At 30.6% G+C, this 20,072-nt stretch overlaps 1 protein-coding gene across 1 annotated transcript; it reads right to left on the bottom strand.

Annotated features, from left to right (window-relative positions):
• Positions 1–1,260: 1,260 nt before the first annotated feature.
• On the bottom strand, positions 1,261–18,839 carry LOC111035786 (protein BTG2-like). The gene is made up of 2 exons (XM_022317560.1): positions 18,313–18,839; positions 1,261–4,211 (listed from the first exon to the last, which is right to left on the bottom strand). Exon 2 carries the CDS (start codon positions 4,133–4,135, stop codon positions 3,269–3,271), a length of 867 nt encoding a protein of 288 aa, XP_022173252.1. The 5' UTR covers positions 4,136–4,211; positions 18,313–18,839; the 3' UTR covers positions 1,261–3,268.
• Between the last annotated feature and the right edge of the window lie 1,233 nt (positions 18,840–20,072).

The raw sequence follows: 20,072 nt of genomic DNA, 5'->3' as shown, positions 1-20,072 counted from the left end.
TATAATTGGTATTTTTAATTATTTTTCATCTTACAAAACGTATATCACATTCAAAAGTTGAGAGAACACCGATAATAATAATAATATAATAATATAATAATAATAATAATAATAATAATATTATTATAATTTATAATGTTTTAAATTATTAAACTTTAAAACCTATAACAGGAAGCAAAAAAAAAAACTTATACACATATATATTTAAATACAATATATCATGGCGCATTCGAAATACAACAATTATATTTTCGGACAAATAAAATACAAAAAAAAAATCAAATAATAGTAATAATAATGTATACAGGTACTACATAATATAATATATATTATAACACAAGAAGACTGGGCTTAAAAATCAATATTGTAAATTTGGTAAGTAAACATTAAATAGGTAAATGATATGGTACGGAGAAAAAACAAATCCGACATAATAAGTTTAGGAAATATTTTGTATTAATTTTATACAGATCAACGTGCATAGTTTTTAAAATTCACGTTTCCGTTGTACTCGGTATATTATAATATCATTCGTACAACTGGGGTATTGGGTTTAGGTACTTATGACTTATGAGTAATATGTATAAATATATATCAACGTTTTAATTTTCCATTAAATACTTACACGATATACTATAAAACGATTTGGTCAATCATAAATATATATATTAAAAAAAAAAGTAAAATTACAATAATATATTAAACATATAGGCCAATTATATAGGTTCATTATTGTTTGATACAAAAATTGTTCAAGTATAACATAATATACAATATACATATTATAATATTATATATCGTACGTATATGTATGCAATAAGCCTAAGTATCACAACTTTATTTATTTATAATATATTGTTAATAGTAAGACGTCGCCGGGCTTGGAAAACGATTTTAAATATTTAAAACTAAACGACGGGAATATATTATACAGCTAAGCTATAATATTTTGTTATTATTATTATCTCTCTACCTATCTGCTTGTCCATCTACACACAAATAAATACGATGGCAAGAGAGAGATAGAGAATTAGTGAGCGTGGGAGGGATTGAGTAAGAATAAAAAGAGATAGAACTAGGTACTTGTGCACACCCAGACAGGGGGAAGGAGAGGGAGGGGGTGAGAGAGGGAGAGATCAGTGCAAAATATCTACAATTACTATAATACATTTACAAGGTCTTAACATATGGAGAACTCCCCCTGTCATCGAGTCTGGCACGTTATACAAAATATGGAATTATAATATTATATTATATTGGTACTCAAATCTATTCCCAAGCATCGTGCGACGTGATTTCCTTTTAACATACTTTTGATTGATAAAATATTACACCTGCATATATATTATCATATTACGACTAGCAAACGTTAGATCAGTTTCAAAAAAAAATTCATAAACACGAGAAACCATTCGTGAGGGCTGAATACAATTATAATTAATAGTTAAAACGAAGATAATATACATAAAAAAATAATATAGTTAAATATAAATACAAATTTTAATTGACCAAACGATTATATAAAATATATGAGAAGTAAAAGTCTCAAATTATTTGCGAAAAACCATACATTGGTAAATATATTTATACATTACTACGTCATGTAGTTGCGCGTAACTTTTAGGTCTATTTTTTTACTTTTAACTTTTTGTGGAATGAAAAATGAATCCTTTTAATCGCTGTAGCGTTACTAAAAAAAATCAACGTTTAACATTAGAGGAACAATATATCGTTTTAATTTTTTAATAATCAATAAATTAATAAATTTTGTTCGGCGAATGAAGTGGACGCATACGTTTAACGAAATGCTCCGCGAGTCACCACCAAGCAGTATAATATAATGTAAAATAATATCATATTAATATATAGTAATATATACGGTCGAATAACAAAAATATAAGTCTAATAGTAATTGACCGTACATGCGCGCACCTACGTGTTAATGGGACACGAATAACATATTTTAATCATCGCACGTTCAAGAAACAAAAACAGAAAAATTACGTTCTTAAAACGGGGAACGAAATAATATTGGTGGCGGCTGCTGACTTGCACGACACGTGAGGTGGTGATGGAGGTTGAAGTGTTTGATGGGGGAGGGGGTGACGAATATTATAATAATAAATTTATCGTGTGTGTACATGTTGTACAATTATAAATAACATTAAACTATAATAGGTATGTTATTCTTTTTCGACACAAATTTAATTTTTTTTCGGCTTGGCAATCATGAGAACTATATTAACTATTAAACGAAATGCAAAAATGGATTATTTTTTTTTTAATACTCAGTATTTTAAAAAGCCTTTTATTTACGAGGTACATCTATATAATATTTGTAATATTCTTTACGGAACAATAATAATTATCATTATAATGTTTTTTAAACAGCGATAAAAAAACTCCTAAACACACACACGCACACATATACATACACAAAATAGATAGATATAGATATAGATATTATTATACAAAACAAAACATGGTTACAATCGATTTTCTTCGAAAACGTATTACACAACCCAGTCTACTCAGCAGCTCTTATTACCTATATTCATTTTGTTTTACTTTTTTTTTTTTTAAGTCCTTACAACATTTGATATCCGTCTCAAGTAAGCACCCAGTACAAATCGTAAAAATTAATTGGGGAGGGATGAGGGCTAGGAGAAGTTTCCATTATCGTTATTATTTATTTTCCTTACAGTATAGGTGACATGTAGATAAATACAATACAATAATAATAGTATCATAATATTGTGCTTTATATACACATACGTATATTATTATAGCGAAACGTGTAATCACAGATTGTGTCTCGAGAAAGAGACGAGGCACACACGATCCGATAATAATAATTCAACGTCCCATGCTCAAATACAGCATACTTCTTGAGGACTTGTGAGATCACTGCAATCAATCAATGGTCGTGGGCGGGGTAGAGTGGGGGGGGGGGGGATTCTGTATCGTATAAAATATACTATACTGAGTGCTTCGCGTATAAATCACGATGTTATTTTTTTGTTTGCAAATAAAATCTTACCAACACATATACTTATATATGTATTGTTCATATAATATATATTATATCGAATAAATATATATATATAGGTACTTACCTAATAAATAATATAAATCTAAATGTTTAAGCTTCTTATTTTTTTTTAAAATTTTTTAAGTTTTTTTTTTTTCATTTCATTCTTAATCACTAAAATACACATCAAATAAGCATTTTTCCTTTTGAATCGGTGTGAATACGTTTTCTCTAAAATTAACTGGAAATAAAAGCGGGATACGACTGGTAAGGTGAATGTACGAACTGTACTGGAGATCCGTATGTGGGCGGCACGAACGTTATTACGTTCGACGGTTTGACCGGGGACGTGTAGCTGGTATACGAACCCACCATGCCGTCAGCCTGATGTATTTGCTGCTGTTGTTGCTGTTGCTGTTGCTGTTGTTGTTGTTGTTGCTGCTGTTGCTGTTGTTGTTGCTGCTGTTGCTGTTGTTGTTGCTGCTGTTGCTGTTGTTGTTGCTGCTGCTGCTGCTGCTGCTGCTGCTGTTGTTGCTGAAGGTGCTGCTGTTGCTGCTGGTGCTGGAGATGGAGATGGCTGTTGCGGCTATTGTTGAATGGCGGCGAGGACGAGGACAACGATCCGGGGGACGTGGACACCGAAGATGAAGACGACGATGACGACGAAGGACGACCTGGTTGTACGTTGGCCATGTCATGCGGTGTCGGCAGAGGACCTTCGTATAGTACGCAAATGCTGCCGTCCTCCTCGCCGATGCGGTATGACACCTCGGATGGGTCCACCCACAACGTGAGCTCGTCGGGCAGGTACGCGCGAATCAGGTGGCATGACAGGCCGCAAGCGTCAGCGGCACGAGCGATGATTGGGTCCATCTTGTCCTTGTTGATCCGGATGCACCGGTATGCGGAACCGCGGTTTGGCGACTCGGGGAACCAGAAGTCTTTGTACTGACGGTTCATGACGGCTAATAGCGAAATCTGCAGCATCTCGATCTCGGGTTCCAGAAAGAACTTGTCACCCTTGCTACGCACCAGCTTCGACCGGTGTCCAGCGCGCAGCATCGAAATTATAAACTTGACGGCAGATTCCAGTTCCACCCTCATCGTGCGGCTTCGATGATATCGTCTGTTCTATTTCTATGTATATACGATGGTGTAATATGATATGCGATCGCACAACCTGAAACACACGAACATCATCATTATTAATTGTATGAGACGATAAGTTTCGGTCGATTATTGGCTATAAGTATGTGAGTTATCGAACTCACTCGCCGGGCCAACAAAAACCTCAAACTTTAAGACTTTCGGGTAAAATCTAAGTTTGAACACCTCGAACAATCAGAGTAGTTGTAAATTAACGAAAGTCCTATACTACGAAGGTATAGACGATTGTAATGAGTGTTGTCCTATACAACGGAAGGCAGAAAATTGTTTTTTTTTACAATTTTCGTTTATTTATTTACAATATACTAATAATAAGGAGGTAAATTCATTAAATAGGCAAAAAGTTCAAATAAGATTGAATGTCAAACTATAAATAGTTTGAAAGTGTTTAGAAGATCGACATACCAAAAAAAATCTGATTTTATTTTAAGAATATTTAAGTCCACACGTACGAGTTAGTAGTACCTACCTAATTATTATTGTATTGTTGCATGAGTGCATAACCACTACATACTTACAGGTAATCACATTGCAATATCATCCTCAGTTTCCACAGCAATTTTAAAGTGTGGGTCCCAGTATACCCACATATACATATTTGTAGTTATTTTGTATAAATAGTAAACAATATAAAAGTTCGATTTTTTTTCGAATCAGTTTTTTTAAAAAACTTTCAAACTTGCAAAATTTAATTTTCTAGACTGGCACTTTCTGTACCTACTTTACATGTTTATACTTATTATATTTGTGAATATAATATCATTATTATCATTATTTCATATATAGATATTATAGAAATCCCGAAAATAATCACAAAATGTATGCAGATATGAACCTACATTTTCGTTCTAATCCTAAACACCAACCCCTGCCCTTAATCTTAATATATTTATACGCAGAACTACTGCTACTTCCACGCATTGAGCAGCACACTTGTAGTGGATTAATTTAATGATATTAGACGCGTCACGTTTCTGTTCGTTGATTAGGTTAGAGAGATCATAATATTTTCTTATATTAAAGTGTAATACTCAGTGTAGATCGGTCTGTCGCTCGTGATCGAGCTTGACCCCTTCACAAATTCCTCGAGATTGTATGATATTTTAGACGCCGGGCTCGAAAAAGACAATAGAATAAAATGAAGCACAAAGCCACAAATTTTTGCCAGTATTTTATACATATATACTTATAATTATTGTAGGTTGTATACGCGTGCGGGCTTATATGCAAACAATAAAGACACATAATACTATTTTCATCAGTTATTATAATGACAGGATAATATAATGGCATGCACTTGCAATCGCATTACTGTTATGTTTATATATTATATATATTATATATATTATATGATCTGCATCTTGATACATGAGCGTTGTACTACGGTTGCAATTATACAATCGTGTACGCAATGTACATTAGTGAGCGAGTGCCCGCACGGAAGTATGTATACGCCTGTACTCCTTTACGCGGATTTTACGATGAAATGATGTGCCATTTTTTTTATATACATAACAACAGTAATTTTTACGTAAAACTCTTTCGTTTTTTATTAATTAATGGGATTGTGGGAGGGGGCTCATTAAATCAACGTATTAAATTTGATTATACAACAACTGTCCGAACTGGAAATCGAACTCCCAATATTGGTGGCACAAGTAACTGAATCTCGCTCTAAGGCCCAGGCACTCGGAAGTCTATTATTTACTATAGATTATATAGGTATAGGTATATAACTAATATTATATTATGCATTATAATTCATAAATATACCTACTATATGACTAATCATAGTAGATAATATTATATTTGTGTGTAAAAACAAATTATTAGTACAATTGACCTTCAATATATTCATATTAGGGCTTAAAAGACTGATCAGTGATCACCTTATACCAGCTGGTCACGTGTAGTGACACGACTAGTGTAGGAGGTAATCATTCAAACTTGTAGGACTTTTGTGAACCGTTGGCTAGTCTAATCATTGCTGCTCACCTCCTAAATAAAGTCTACTCCCAACGGTTAGTAAAGTTCTGATTTTCAGGTAAAGTGCTTTAGACAACATTCAGTCTTCAGATGTCATTATATTTTAAAGTGTGTACCTATATCTAACATTCTAACCTATATATTTGTCATGATAAATCATTAATTTTATGTCTAAACTTATTACGTTAACTTTTATTATACATCCATCTTCACGAGACGTGCTATGCGTCGTAAAATAATCGTAAAGAAAGATTACTGCGTTCGCTAAACTCGTTTCAAAATTAAAATATCGAAAAACACTTTCAACAGAACTTAGACAATATTATTAGGCACCTTTACGTTTGATAATAAAGGTCAATTCACTCTAATATTAAAATTAAGTAGGTCTTAGCGAAACTAAACGTGAACTGTAAGTACACTGTAGTTGTACACTTAAGACACAACAAATGCGGGTGTGGCGTCCTCTTAAACTATAATATGTACATAAACCTTATTTACTGAGGATAATAGTCCACGATAATAAGTTTAGAAGATTATTTTACTATACGAGGGTTTAAAGGTTACAATATAATTTTAAAAATATAATAATTAATTAAAAATATCTATTAACATTTTTAATAGTTATAAATTATAGTTTATTAGTATAATTGTCCTTAGTTTAAGATGTTGAATAAATCAGATTCTACTGGTTTAAATTATGATTTATATGCACATTTGACGTTTCAATAAAATTATTTACTTAATAATTTAAGGTAAAAAGGGCAATTCTATTTTTTTTAAAGTAGTTTTTCTCACACCGAACACTCCTCAAATGGTGAATGAAATCTAAGTATTTTAAAATGCTTAAAAAATCATAAATTGTATAAATGTATTACCAATTAAAAGATAAAACGGAGTAAGCTTGTTTTATATCATCATAAATATAGGTATATTATATATTTAAAAAACGAATGTGTATTGTGACACCATTAAAAATATTACTTATACTCGTACAATAATACTCAACATTATAATTAATTAAATAATTTAAACTTAAATGATATTATATATTATGAGCATAAGGCGGATTGTATGAAACCGGCAAAACCACAAGCACACGCTGTCTGATTACAAAATGTTTCTAACTACAATAATTATCAATGCAACACAGTGGTCGGATGACATAATAAACACGGTAATTCATTAAATACCAATACTTACATCCATACATACATACATACATACATACATACATACATACATACATACATACATACATACATACATACATACATACATACATACATACATACATACGTCATACATACATACATACATATTACATACATACACAAATACATACATATACCTATGAGAGAATTCTCGACGAGTGAAAAATTATTAACATTTAACAAATTTATTCAATACAACTGCCTTACCTATCCGTCCTATCCACGACCTATCTTAATTTCATACAACTTCAAAAACGAGATAGGTACATACTTATTAATCTCAGAAATCGAAGCAAACATACAATTATACTATAGTACAAATAGTATTATAGTATTAACCCATACTTGAAGTTTTTTACTCTAGAATTAAGATTAAAATATATAATTGTTTTTTAAAATAATAAGAGTTATTATTATTCTGTGAATTAAACGCACAATAATGAACAATCATCTACTCAGAATTAATAGTAATTAGAGTACGCACTTAAGTCTTATCGTTCACAGCTACATTTTTTACAACATGCGACGACGTGCAATTCCTTATGGTAAATTAAAGTGAATGCGGTTAATGCACTATCAAATGAAAATAAATTATCTAGTCAGAGATTGGTAGAGCAAAATAAATATAGCTACATTGCTAAAATAGCAGCAAATGTGTATCTTTCTCTTATGCAAGGGTAACTATTATATAACAATACTATTGGAATAAAGAGTTAATTTAACCAACTGATTAACTGGGGGCATAACTAATTTGTTTTCAAGAAACGGTTGTACAATTGATAAAAACTTTAAACTTTTATCATTATGTATATATAGGTTATCTTAATAGGTCATAGGATACCTAACTTTAAAAAGTGAAACTAACTAAAAACTAATCTATAATTTAAACATAAAATTAAAAATGTCATTATACTTGTTATAAATTAAATTTGTTTTTAAATATTAACTGTCAAAAAACAACATTTAAATTGAAACACCAAAACTTACTTTAGTGATTCCATTTTTTATTCAGTACAAAAAAAATATTGATGTACTATTTATTATAACCGGTAGCCAATAGGTATACAACTATACGAACAGGAGTAGATGTAGGACTTTATAGAACATAATTTCTAAATACGTACCTATACCTAGTAAGTAGAGACAAAAATCATTACATTATTATACTTGCACTCTAATTACCTATATAAGTATATTACGATATATGCGTGACCAACACTGGTAACGATTCTTTTATACGGTAATCAAAATTATTTAGAGGACGTCGTACCCGCTTGCAAGGTAAGGCAAACGCCCCAAGGTAAGTTTATCTGTGTTCTTCCTTTGAATTTTCACGATGTGTTAATTTTTAAGCGAATTATAAGTTTGTAAAATATTAATACATAAAAATGCTCATAATTGACATAACAATTAAAATACCGTAAAAACAAACGAAAAAACATAGACAATATTTTTACATTTAAGTTTGATGATATAGGTAAATTCACACTAATATTATAACACAGAATTATCACTGCTATACGTACATTTTGGTATGTGTTTCATCTTAAGAGGATAGATATTCCCGCATTATAGTGTTGTTTCCGTCGTACAAACTCACATGTCAAATTGTACGTTTAGAATAAAAATTGAATGCTGATATTTTTGATATAAGAGTAAATTAACTATTATCAAATTTAAAAATTTTTTCATCCTTAAGGATGAAAAATTTCAAGTGCTTATCAATAGATTAATATAAATATTTTTAAAACATGTGTGGGTATATAATAAGTAATAACATGAATAATGCCAGAAATTTCCAAGTCTCAAAAGATCACTAGGTAGGCACTTTTAGCAAAATGACTAAAATCGTTTGATTAAAAATCTTTATTTTAGAATAAAAAATCAATTTTGTCAAAATTTAAACTTCAAAAGCTCATAAAACATAATTGTGACACAAACATTTCAAATTTCTAGAAATAACTAAAAACAAAAAACAATCAAAAATTTTTTTTTAATTATGGCGTTTTTATAAAACGCTAGTGAGTATTTGGTAAAAACGACAAGTATGTAGGTAGGTATAAGGGTAAATGGGGTGGGTAATTCAAGTAAGTTAAATTGAAATTCATTGATAGTAACTTTAAGGTAAATAATTATTATATTTGAAATATAAACTTGTATATTTTTTTATTCAAAATGCAAATCCATAAATTTCTTAAAAGCAACGATGGGGATTTTGTACAGCAATTTTTTCACCTATTAGGACATACCTATACAATATTGAATATTTTTTCCAGGCTTATACATTTTTCTCTTGTATAATTTTTAAGACAATTTTCACTATTAGATAATACATAGTTGTATTACCCATATTAATTGCAATACAAATAGGTATAATGTATACATAGATAATATACTAATATACAATAATAGCTTAGTTCAATTTTAATAGTTGTATAATATTTAACACCTATTATAAATTATTTATTCCAGTTTTAAAACAATAAAATCAAAATAGAAATAAGTTTATAAAAATCAACAGTAGATCATGGACATACTATCTTAATCTAATGTCATTATATTATTATTAAGTACCAAATAAAAATAATACAACTATATAGATAATATTATATAATATTTATATACTATATAAAAATTAAAAACCTCGGTAAATACTGATAGGTATATTTATCAATTAGATACCTACCAACATAATTAAACAATTTTAAAAGAAATATAAAGTATAAGCTGTGAGAAGTTTTAAGCATCATTATATCATAATAAATTGCTATTTATTCCTCACTTAAGTAATTTAGAATAAGGTAGATAATTATTTATTATACCTAGCTATAGGTACTATTAACAAAATACAAATTGAAATTAATGGTAGTAATCTATAACAAAATGCCTATAGATTAAGAAAGAATAAAACTTCAGATAAAATAGGAGGTATCTACCTAGAAAAATAATTGAGATTTATATAATTTTCTGAAATTATATTTTACTTTTATTCATCAATAGTAACTTAATTCAAAATAAGTCAACCATAACTTTTATACTTACCCACCATTTATTTGTAATATATTAGTTTTTACTAAATGCAAAAACTATTGACCATTTATTCTTATCATTTTAAATGACACTATCCTAAAGTACTTACCTAATGCAATGTTTTTAAAATGTTCCTGCAAATGAAAGTAAATAAAATAAAATAACCTACACATACAATTATTTGCATATCACTAGTAACCTGACACATACATCAACATATTAAAAAACGTGATTTATAAGATATTAAAATGAAATTTTACACCAATTCTATTTCTTTTCAATGAGCTAAAAGCTTTTCAATGCAAAAGTTGACAATTATAAAACTTCACTCAAGTGGAATTACTCGATTAATTTTACATAAATATATATTATAGCATATGTTTAATTATTGACTTAAAATTTAATTTTAAAATTGCATAATGCTTTCATATTTCCACATATTTTGCAACACCACAACAGTTCACCTAATAAGTATTGAAATTGTTTCATTTATTAATTGAACTTGACATAAAATTAGATCAAAATGTAAAATAATTAAAGGTTATAATATACTTCAAACCTAAAAGTTAACTTACTGAAAAACTTGTATTTATAATCTTTTGAATGTGGAATAAAAAATTTAAATTTGAAACTAGGTATATAAAAAGTTAAAATTAAAATAAGGTACCTGTGCACCAGAGTATAAACTAATACTGATAGTCATCAGAAATAAGTAATGAGATGAAATATTATGATGAAATCGAGGATGATATCTATTCAACATAATATGATTTTACATATTATTGTAAGCATGTTACTCAAAGTAATCTGTAAGCTTTCAAATTTTAATTAATCATAATATGACTTAACAAAATACATTTAAGGCCTAAAATAAGTGCAAACATAGTAAACAAGGTAGTAAAACATAGGTCAGTCACCTTTTCAATGTTATCTCTGTAGGCTTAAAATATAAAAGTTTTAAAATTGCTAAATAAGCATTAAAATTAAAAACATAAAACTTAACCTTTAGATTTTTCATATGATATTAATGGAAATTCTATACTTAAATAAATAAATGCAAATATACCTATGCCAGATCAAAGTCAATCTAAGCCACTTGTGGCCTACAGGCTCCCTTAACAACCTTTAAATAGACTTTTTTAATGATGAATCAGTCACTTTAAATAATTGCCTATAAGATAATATTTTTTAAGTCAAAATTTCTGGTTCTTAATAATGGTTAAATTATTTTCAATCTTTATATGTATACACAACACCCACACTTAGTTGGTACACATTTGTATATACAAATCAAGTAATTGAACATAAATATGTGTTCAACAATAGTTATACAATTATAACTTATGAGTTTATGACTGATATTTATGATTGAAACATTATTTTTTTTTTAGGTATTTTATTAAATTGAAGAATATGTAAAAAGTTAAACAATTATATTATATAGTAGGTAGTAGGTTATTGTTGTTTCAAACTGAAATTTAAATGTCTTCATTTTTATTGCATTTTTGTAATATTATATTTCATTTGATATATAGGTATTAGGTAAAGTTATATGATGCAAATTAAAAATTGTAAAATATAAAAATCTTAATTATTTTATAAGCTGTTTTAAATATAAATTATACTGACTTTTAGAAATCAATTATTTTAACCTAAAGTCTATTGTACAAATGACAGATCTTTAGCAGATTTTACAAGAGTTAAAAATATGTTTTTTTATTAATTGCACACAAACAAAATGAAATAGTTACAATCTAAAAGTAAATTACCTTGACTGATCTATTCAATATGCAGTACATGTCCTGTGTTGACATCATTATTGTAGACAATATGAGTAGGTATGTATTTTATACTTGTTTAACATACATACAGATATTATTTATTTTATAATCATTCAGTTATTCAATGATTGTTGTATTACAAAAATTTTATAAATATGATTGTCAGTTCAACTTGTTATTCAATGGTTATTTCAATTAAATGTAACTCATTTAAATTATAATCTATAACGTTCATAGAGGTAATCACATTTATATTTAAATGTATAAAAAGATAATATTTTTAAAAAAGTAGGTTGGTTTAGTTACTCGGGTCAAGATAGTAACTTGCACTTATGTTTTTAAAACGAAAAATTTGAAAGAAATCAATGCTTATCAAACTATTTTCAATTTTGTAATTAGTAGGCCTCCTGAATTTAATGAAACATTTTTTTTAGTAGTTTTGAAACATTGGCAACCATAGCCATTAGCATTTTGTGGGGGTTGCGGTTGGTTTTAAGCAACATCTGAGTATGTAGGGCAAGGATTTGTCACTAAAAACCAGGGTAGTCATCCATCTGAGAACTAGGGATGCTAGGCAATGCTTGACCACAGCACACATTAACAACTCCGGCCAACCACTACGCCACAGCAGGTCCCAATGAAAACAATTTTAAGGGCCCCCTAAGTTGTAGAATTTTTTATTCATTAAAATCAAATACTAGGGATTTTTTTTTACTTAACTGTTAGGTTATAGTATGATAGGTACTGCTTACATAAAAAAAAATATTCAATGTAAGAAATATTTTTATTATATAATTTGAATAATTTAAGTGAGCAATGCTGTTGTATTCTGACAAATGACAATATTTACTTAACAGTTCTGTAAGTAAATTAATGCATATTTTTAAAAATGTTAATAGGTGCAAAATATATGAATCCTATACAATATTGAGTAGACCATAACTATCAGGTGTCTATTATGATTATCTGTAATAATATATTTTATGTAGGTACCAGAATGACATAACATGAAAGTTATGGGTTAATTAAAAATTAAATGTCATCATTTTAGAATATATTAAACAAAACATAGTCTACTATATAAGGTAAGGCAATGTTATGAAGTCAATATACACAATTTGAAAAATGAAATACGTACCTACAACCTACAATAATGATTAATGACAATCTACTTTTATGAAGGAAATATTATACAAAAGTTTTCCACAGAACACATACTTCCCACACCTGAATTAAATAGTTTTACTTTATGAACATTATATAATTCAATCATTAAGTAGGTACAGTAGTAAAATTTAATAAATATCTTCTGTTACTATAACTTATAATAATTTTAAAACCAAAGGGAACTATAATATTATGCCATTATGAAAATTGAAATTACTTACCTATTGTTCTTATAATAATATATGCTATTACCTATTAGACTTATATTATAGTACTCAATCAAGCTTCATGAGCTCAATCAAGAGCTTAGAAAGTGTATGACCGAGTGTATGAATTATAACAATTATTATGGCTTATTTTAAATATAAAAGTAACATAAAATTTCTAGTTCAAGAAATCTAATCAAAATATATTATGTATAAATATAATATATATTGTGTATTTATTATAATTAGTAAATATGTAATTAAATATGAATTTAATGTGTTTCTGCAACAATGTTGTATCACAGTGTTTGTACCACGTTTAATAATTTTGTTACAATTCTTTTCAAGTAGGTAACAAAAGTGTAATACTTTTTATAAGTTATTTCTACAATAGAGAATAAAAATAAAATTATTGAGAATTAATATCACTAATAGGTAACTGAACGCTTGTAAATTTTTTTTAATATTTTCTCTTCACAACTAAGTTTTCAATGTTCTAAATGACATACTAATATATTTAGTACAAAAATAATTTAAACTCTTCTCGAAATACACAGTATGATTTCTATGAATAGACGTGGACAAGTATTTTGTATATTTTAATATGAATATTAAATAATATGAATATAAATTTGTATAGAATTTCTTTTTTTTCTTGTCATCTTTTTTTTTAATATTCTTAAGAATTTCAGTTCTTTAGAGAACACAAAGGCTTTTTTATATTGTACTAGTATATAAGTATATTTTTAGTACAATTTATACAAGAACCCAAGATTATTTTTCTAATACCTAAATGCTGATAAAAGATAAAATGACAAATCAAAGTAGTTAAACAGCAATCTAAATTTAAATAATCTACTAGGAGTATGTCATGAAACAGCAAATAGTTTATTTTTAGGTTTTAATGTTTATTTTCGATGTTATTCATAGGTTATTTAAATACCAAGCCAATGTAAATAGTTCAATATTTTACCCAAAATTGAATATATTTTTATTTATTTAAGATACATACTGTTCAAACTTTAATCGTATAAAATAATATCTATTAAATACTAAATAGCAATTCCCATTAAAGGCAAGCACATAAAATAAAATAAAAATGTTCAAATTACCTAAATAAGTTAGTATTCTTTCATTCTATTTCAAAGTTAGTTTATCTACTTACCATAATAAATTTGAGAAATAGGTAACTATAAAAGAATTGTTTTATTTTTGTTTTTAATTAAGTGATTTTATTTGAGTAGTGAGAAACTTGGTGAATTTTTTCTCTAAGTAATAAGTGAAATGACCTTATAACTTTTTAAAAATAACTTACTCAATTCTTGTACCCACACCACATAAATATTTGATTTGATAATATAGACAGATACAGTAGTGTTTAAGGACTTCTCTATGACAATAAACCAAAATAATTTAAAATTGTATGTAAATATCTAACATCTACATTTATTTTTTAAAAAGAATCAATATTATTAACAATTAAACATATTAGTTATTGTGCTCAAAAAAATTGTTTTATTTGCATTTGAATGATTAAAATATAAATCGCTAGGTATCAAATATAGTTGATTTAAGAGTATTATTACACTACTCTTTTTTTTAAGAAATACTTGGATAACATTATGAATTTGGTACGATACAAAATATAATGTTTTTTGTTTTAACTGTTAGTTACGTATCTACTTAACAAACATAAAGGTAAAATTTTTAGATTAATAAATCACTTAATTCGGTAAATAACAAATCATATGTAAATAAGAAAATACTTAAATAAATCACAATTATTTTTCTTTAATATTAATACCAAAATTAATAGGTACTTATATTATTTATATTTTTTTAGACAATACCTACCATATATTATAATTTATGACTAAAATTTGGTACCAATACAGGTACCAATGTAATATTCGGTAATATTTATTTTAGTCAGGGCTGAGTTGATGGGACAAATTACTGAGAAAATTCAAAATCTCAATTTGCTTCATATTATTGTTGTATAACAACTACAACTTTTATAAATTATCTAAACGATATTATATTTTATCTATATGTAAGATATATCTTAAGTTTATATTTAATATTGCCTTAACATTAATTCAACTTAAACATTATTAAATTCATAACAATTCAAGAAATTATATTCATGAATAATATAATTTATAATAATGTAGTAATGCAATAAATAATGGCTATCAATACATTAATTAATAGTGACTAAAATACTATATATAGGTATTAGGTATCTAAAAAAATTCAATTAAATAAAATAGGTATCAATACAGGACATACGTTTTTTAATATTTTTTTTTTATTAACTTATTAATTATTTTGTTTTACAATCTTTTCTGTTGAGAACTATAAGTAAATGGGAAAATGAAAAAAAAATACAAGGGACATTTTTAATGGAAGAAGTCACCCACTGATAATACTAGCTAGTAACTATATTGAATAGTTGTTAAGTGGTATCTTTAAATATACAATCTATGTGTAATATTATTTTAGTAATTTAAAAGATTGCGACACCAATTGAACTTTAAGCCGGAATGAAAGAAGACGATACATTTTTCATAAGATAGTTGGAATAGTATACCGTCTACCCATAAATTACATATTTATTGCGAAGCCTTTTATAGAAAATCATTGTTTCATTGTACAGGCATTATACGGGCAATTTAGTGGAAAAGTATAATAATAAAGGTGGCAACTAAAATATAATTTTCAAATTGTATAGAATAAATTGTGGAAAATTTTAAAAACCGGCACCGGGCCTCTTAGGCACTTGAAGAAGCTGCAGACATTAGGCACATGTCTGGAAATCTTAAGTTACTTATATAACAGTCAAAGTAATGTTTTTCGTGGCTTTTTGGAGATTTTACAGCGTAAGTTCTTAAGATTCTACAGACCACAACGTCCATGCATTATAACGACAAAAATAAATATTATTTGTTAAACGATAATGGTAGATACAAGATACTAGGTAGAAAGAGCCTATCTGAGACGCATTAGGTCTTTCGAAAGGATTGCTCTTTCTAATCGAAATCGTTCAACAATAAATACGTAATGAAAACCCGATTCCGTTATGATATATAACATACTATATTATACAATAGTAAATTATCATTGGACTAATGACAGATATAGGGGTTAAAGTCTAGAATAAAACACCAGCATTGTCCCAATTAGAACCAGGTTCGAATGTCTGATGTCACTAATCAGACACACTGCACACGGGGCATGGTTCGACTGAAAGTTTATTAACAATAGGTAATCGTAATTCATAGATAATATTATTTTATTACCTATATATGCGATAAACACAGTAACACACTAACACAATACATATTATTTATAATATTCAATCGACATTAATAATAATAGGTTTGGTTGGGGTAACGATATCGGGTTAAGTGCGGCGGAAAACGAAAATTTAATTTAAAAAAAATTCCCCATCACTTGGGCCTGAGAGTCATATATAGTATTCCAAGTGTAGAAGAGAACGTTTTATAATTTTCGACAGGTCCGGCCGCGCGCAGTTTGGTGGGCACCAGGAGCGGGTGGGCAAGAATGTGATTTGGAAAACGGTTTTTTTTTCAAGCCAAAACAACGTCGGCGACGATAATGTGGCAGAGTTCGGTCGGTGGGGAAAAAAGCTTCGAGAGATTTCCTGTTTTCGGTCGATCGGAATAAATTAGCGCACGCGGTCGACTTACCCTTGAAACCGGCTCCGACCACTGCTGACGAATAATAGACAATAGACACAGTCGGTGGCAGAGTGGCGTACGTGATGCCAAAAAAACACCTATTGGCTATGGTAAATATTACGTTATGATGTGGTGTATCGCAGTCAGGTTACCCGTCGCGTATCGTCACATATTACAATATTATCTTATAATATGTAGGTACCTACCTATGTATAAAGCGAACGTAGGCTCACTATACAACGTATAACAATAATATTATTAAACGGTTAAAATTATTATTGAATGACAACGGGTAAGTATAACTAGTTGCATAACGGCGATTTATCACTACACACATATACCTATATTATTTGAAATCAAAATCGCAGTTGAGCCATTGCATATAGGTATATAATTCGACAAACTAAATGTACTCAAGATTACCATATGCCTAAATAGGCAGGTAGGTAGAATACTTGTATACCTACAATTAAGAAAAATAAACCGTAGTCGGCGACTGTGGACTGGCGGACTGCTGGTCATAACCCAGAAATAAAATAGCTCGGCACAATGAAATAGGTAACGCGAAATATCATTAAAACAGCAATAATAATTATTATTATTGTTATAAATTATAATAGGTACAGACCTAGCTCTATTATTCGCAGGTTTTTTTTTTTATTATTTTTTTACCACAGGTACCTCACTAAGTAGGTACGCTATTATTATTATACTTTCTCTCGTTCCTCGTGGCGGAAGACCGCGGCGGCGACGGCGTCGTTGCCGGGAGGGAGCGAGCAGCGAGGCGGCGCGGGCCGAGAGAGCGACGAGTACGAAGACGAGGGACTTTCGAAAAGACGAAAAAAAAACGTTAAAGGTAACGTTATAATGAGAAAATAATGGAAAATCGCTGGAGCCGGTACAACGATGTCATCGCAATATTGTGGTACACCGCGGTAGCACGAGGAATTATATTTAGGTATACCGGCTGCGTTATACACGTGTAATATTATTACATGGGTATAGTGAGTAGAATATTATCGTACTTACAGTGGTGGTACAGCGAAGATCGGTCGACACTCCTCGTGGCCGGTCTTGCAGGGTGACGCTTGATGGTGGGTCCGTTGCAGGTCTTCTTCTACCGCGGAGGGCAAAAGGATTTCGACGAGTTTAAAATTTTAGGGGGGGAGGTGACGGATTGACGGCACTGCAACAGCAGAGTGTTGCGGCGTACGACCGGCGACGGAAAGAGACTCGGCACGGTTTTCGGCTGTTCTCTCTAGGTTCGCGCGACGGCGAAAGACAAAAGAGTGACGGCGGTGCCGGAGAGGGAGACGACGATGACGACGACACGGACGACGGACAGCGAGTGACAGAGCGCGTGCCAAGCGACGGGGGTGACGGTCGGTCGGCGAGTGTTTTGTGGGTTGTGGGGGGTTTGGGGGGTCGAGAGCGGGGAGAGTGACAGGCGGTCTGACGAACTGACGGACGGTGAGAGAGCTGCCGGCGGCAGACTGCGTGTTCGCTGTTGTGCGGTCGGCGTAGAACTGATTGCGAACGCGACGATGCAACCACTGCGGCGCGTACGCAGTCGGTGGGTCGCCCGCACGCACACGCACACGCTCCCGGCCGCCGTCACGCACGCTCACGCTCACACCCGACAAACAACAAACGTGAAGACCGCGACGGCGATGGTCGTACAACATAGTATTATATATATTATTATTATTATAGTAGGTAGGTAGTGGTTGTCGTAGTAGAACTGTAGAAGTAGTAACTGGTAGTAGTAAGTTGTTTTTGGTATACGATTTTTTTCGTCGATCGTGGACCGTGGTAACCGCGGGCGTCATGAAGTCGGGTCATCATAGTCGCGTCGACCACACCAGACCGGATCGGAGAGACCATCTGATGCTGGTCCGGCGGCAACACGGCAACTGCGCAAAAACTGTGGCGGGGGATAACGTCTTTAACGTCCGCTTATAGTCGAATATAACGTAATAATAATATTATACTCACTGGCTTCTATTATACTTCCGTAGTTCTATACTTTTATGCCTAAATACTTCTATGAACTTTATAAACTTTCTATTCTACTCCTCTATTATAATGGCCCTATGGTGTCATAGAAATCTGTGATGATATAATATTTCCAATGTCTCAACAGAGATCCCTTCTACGATTTACGAGCACAGCGACACTGGCTCTTGTCTACAGTCGCATTAGTTGTTTGTTATTATTATAAACCGTCGTCATCTTCGTCTCGCCGATGACGTCTGCCTACCTGTTGAGTTAATCATAACAACCTGCGTTGTTATGATTATTGTTATTATTATCATCGTTGTGGTCGTCGTCGTCGTTTCGTGAACGTCATAATAAATATTTTAGTAGTAACTTCTATTGGAGTAGCGATAGCAATCGACGACGATATTATTATTATTATATTACTATCGTTAATGTAAAACCCTAAACTGCATTCAAAACTGATACAACCTTAAGTCCCGTCGCTCCAATCGATAAAATCCCAAACTCTCCCCCATTTTGGAAAACAGTCCGGAACCCGCAGCGGCTGCGACCCTCTCGTCGGCCGTGTACTGCCGTGATAATAATGTATAATGGACATTGTGCATGCATACAATTTCATTGTATGACTATGAGCGGTGGGTGGTGGGTGTCGAGCACTGAGCAGCGGGCCACACGATGAGGTCCCTTTTGCCCAATGTCGTTAAAGAGCACACTCCGCCAAACATTTGCCCTCTCCGCCGCACTATCGTGCCACACTGCACCGTGCTGCAAAAACGAGTTCGCTAACA

The sequence above is a fragment of the Myzus persicae genome, unplaced genomic scaffold, assembly GCF_001856785.1.
Source record: "Myzus persicae strain clone G006 unplaced genomic scaffold, MPER_G0061.0, whole genome shotgun sequence".
Lineage (NCBI taxonomy): Eukaryota > Metazoa > Arthropoda > Insecta > Hemiptera > Aphididae > Myzus > Myzus persicae.
This window is presented reverse-complemented; position numbering and strand designations above follow the sequence as displayed.

Coding starts and splice junctions, on each gene's coding strand:
- LOC111035786 (XM_022317560.1), bottom strand. CDS start 4,135: ATGAGGGTGGAACTGGAATCTGCCGTCAAGTTTATAATTTCGATGCTG.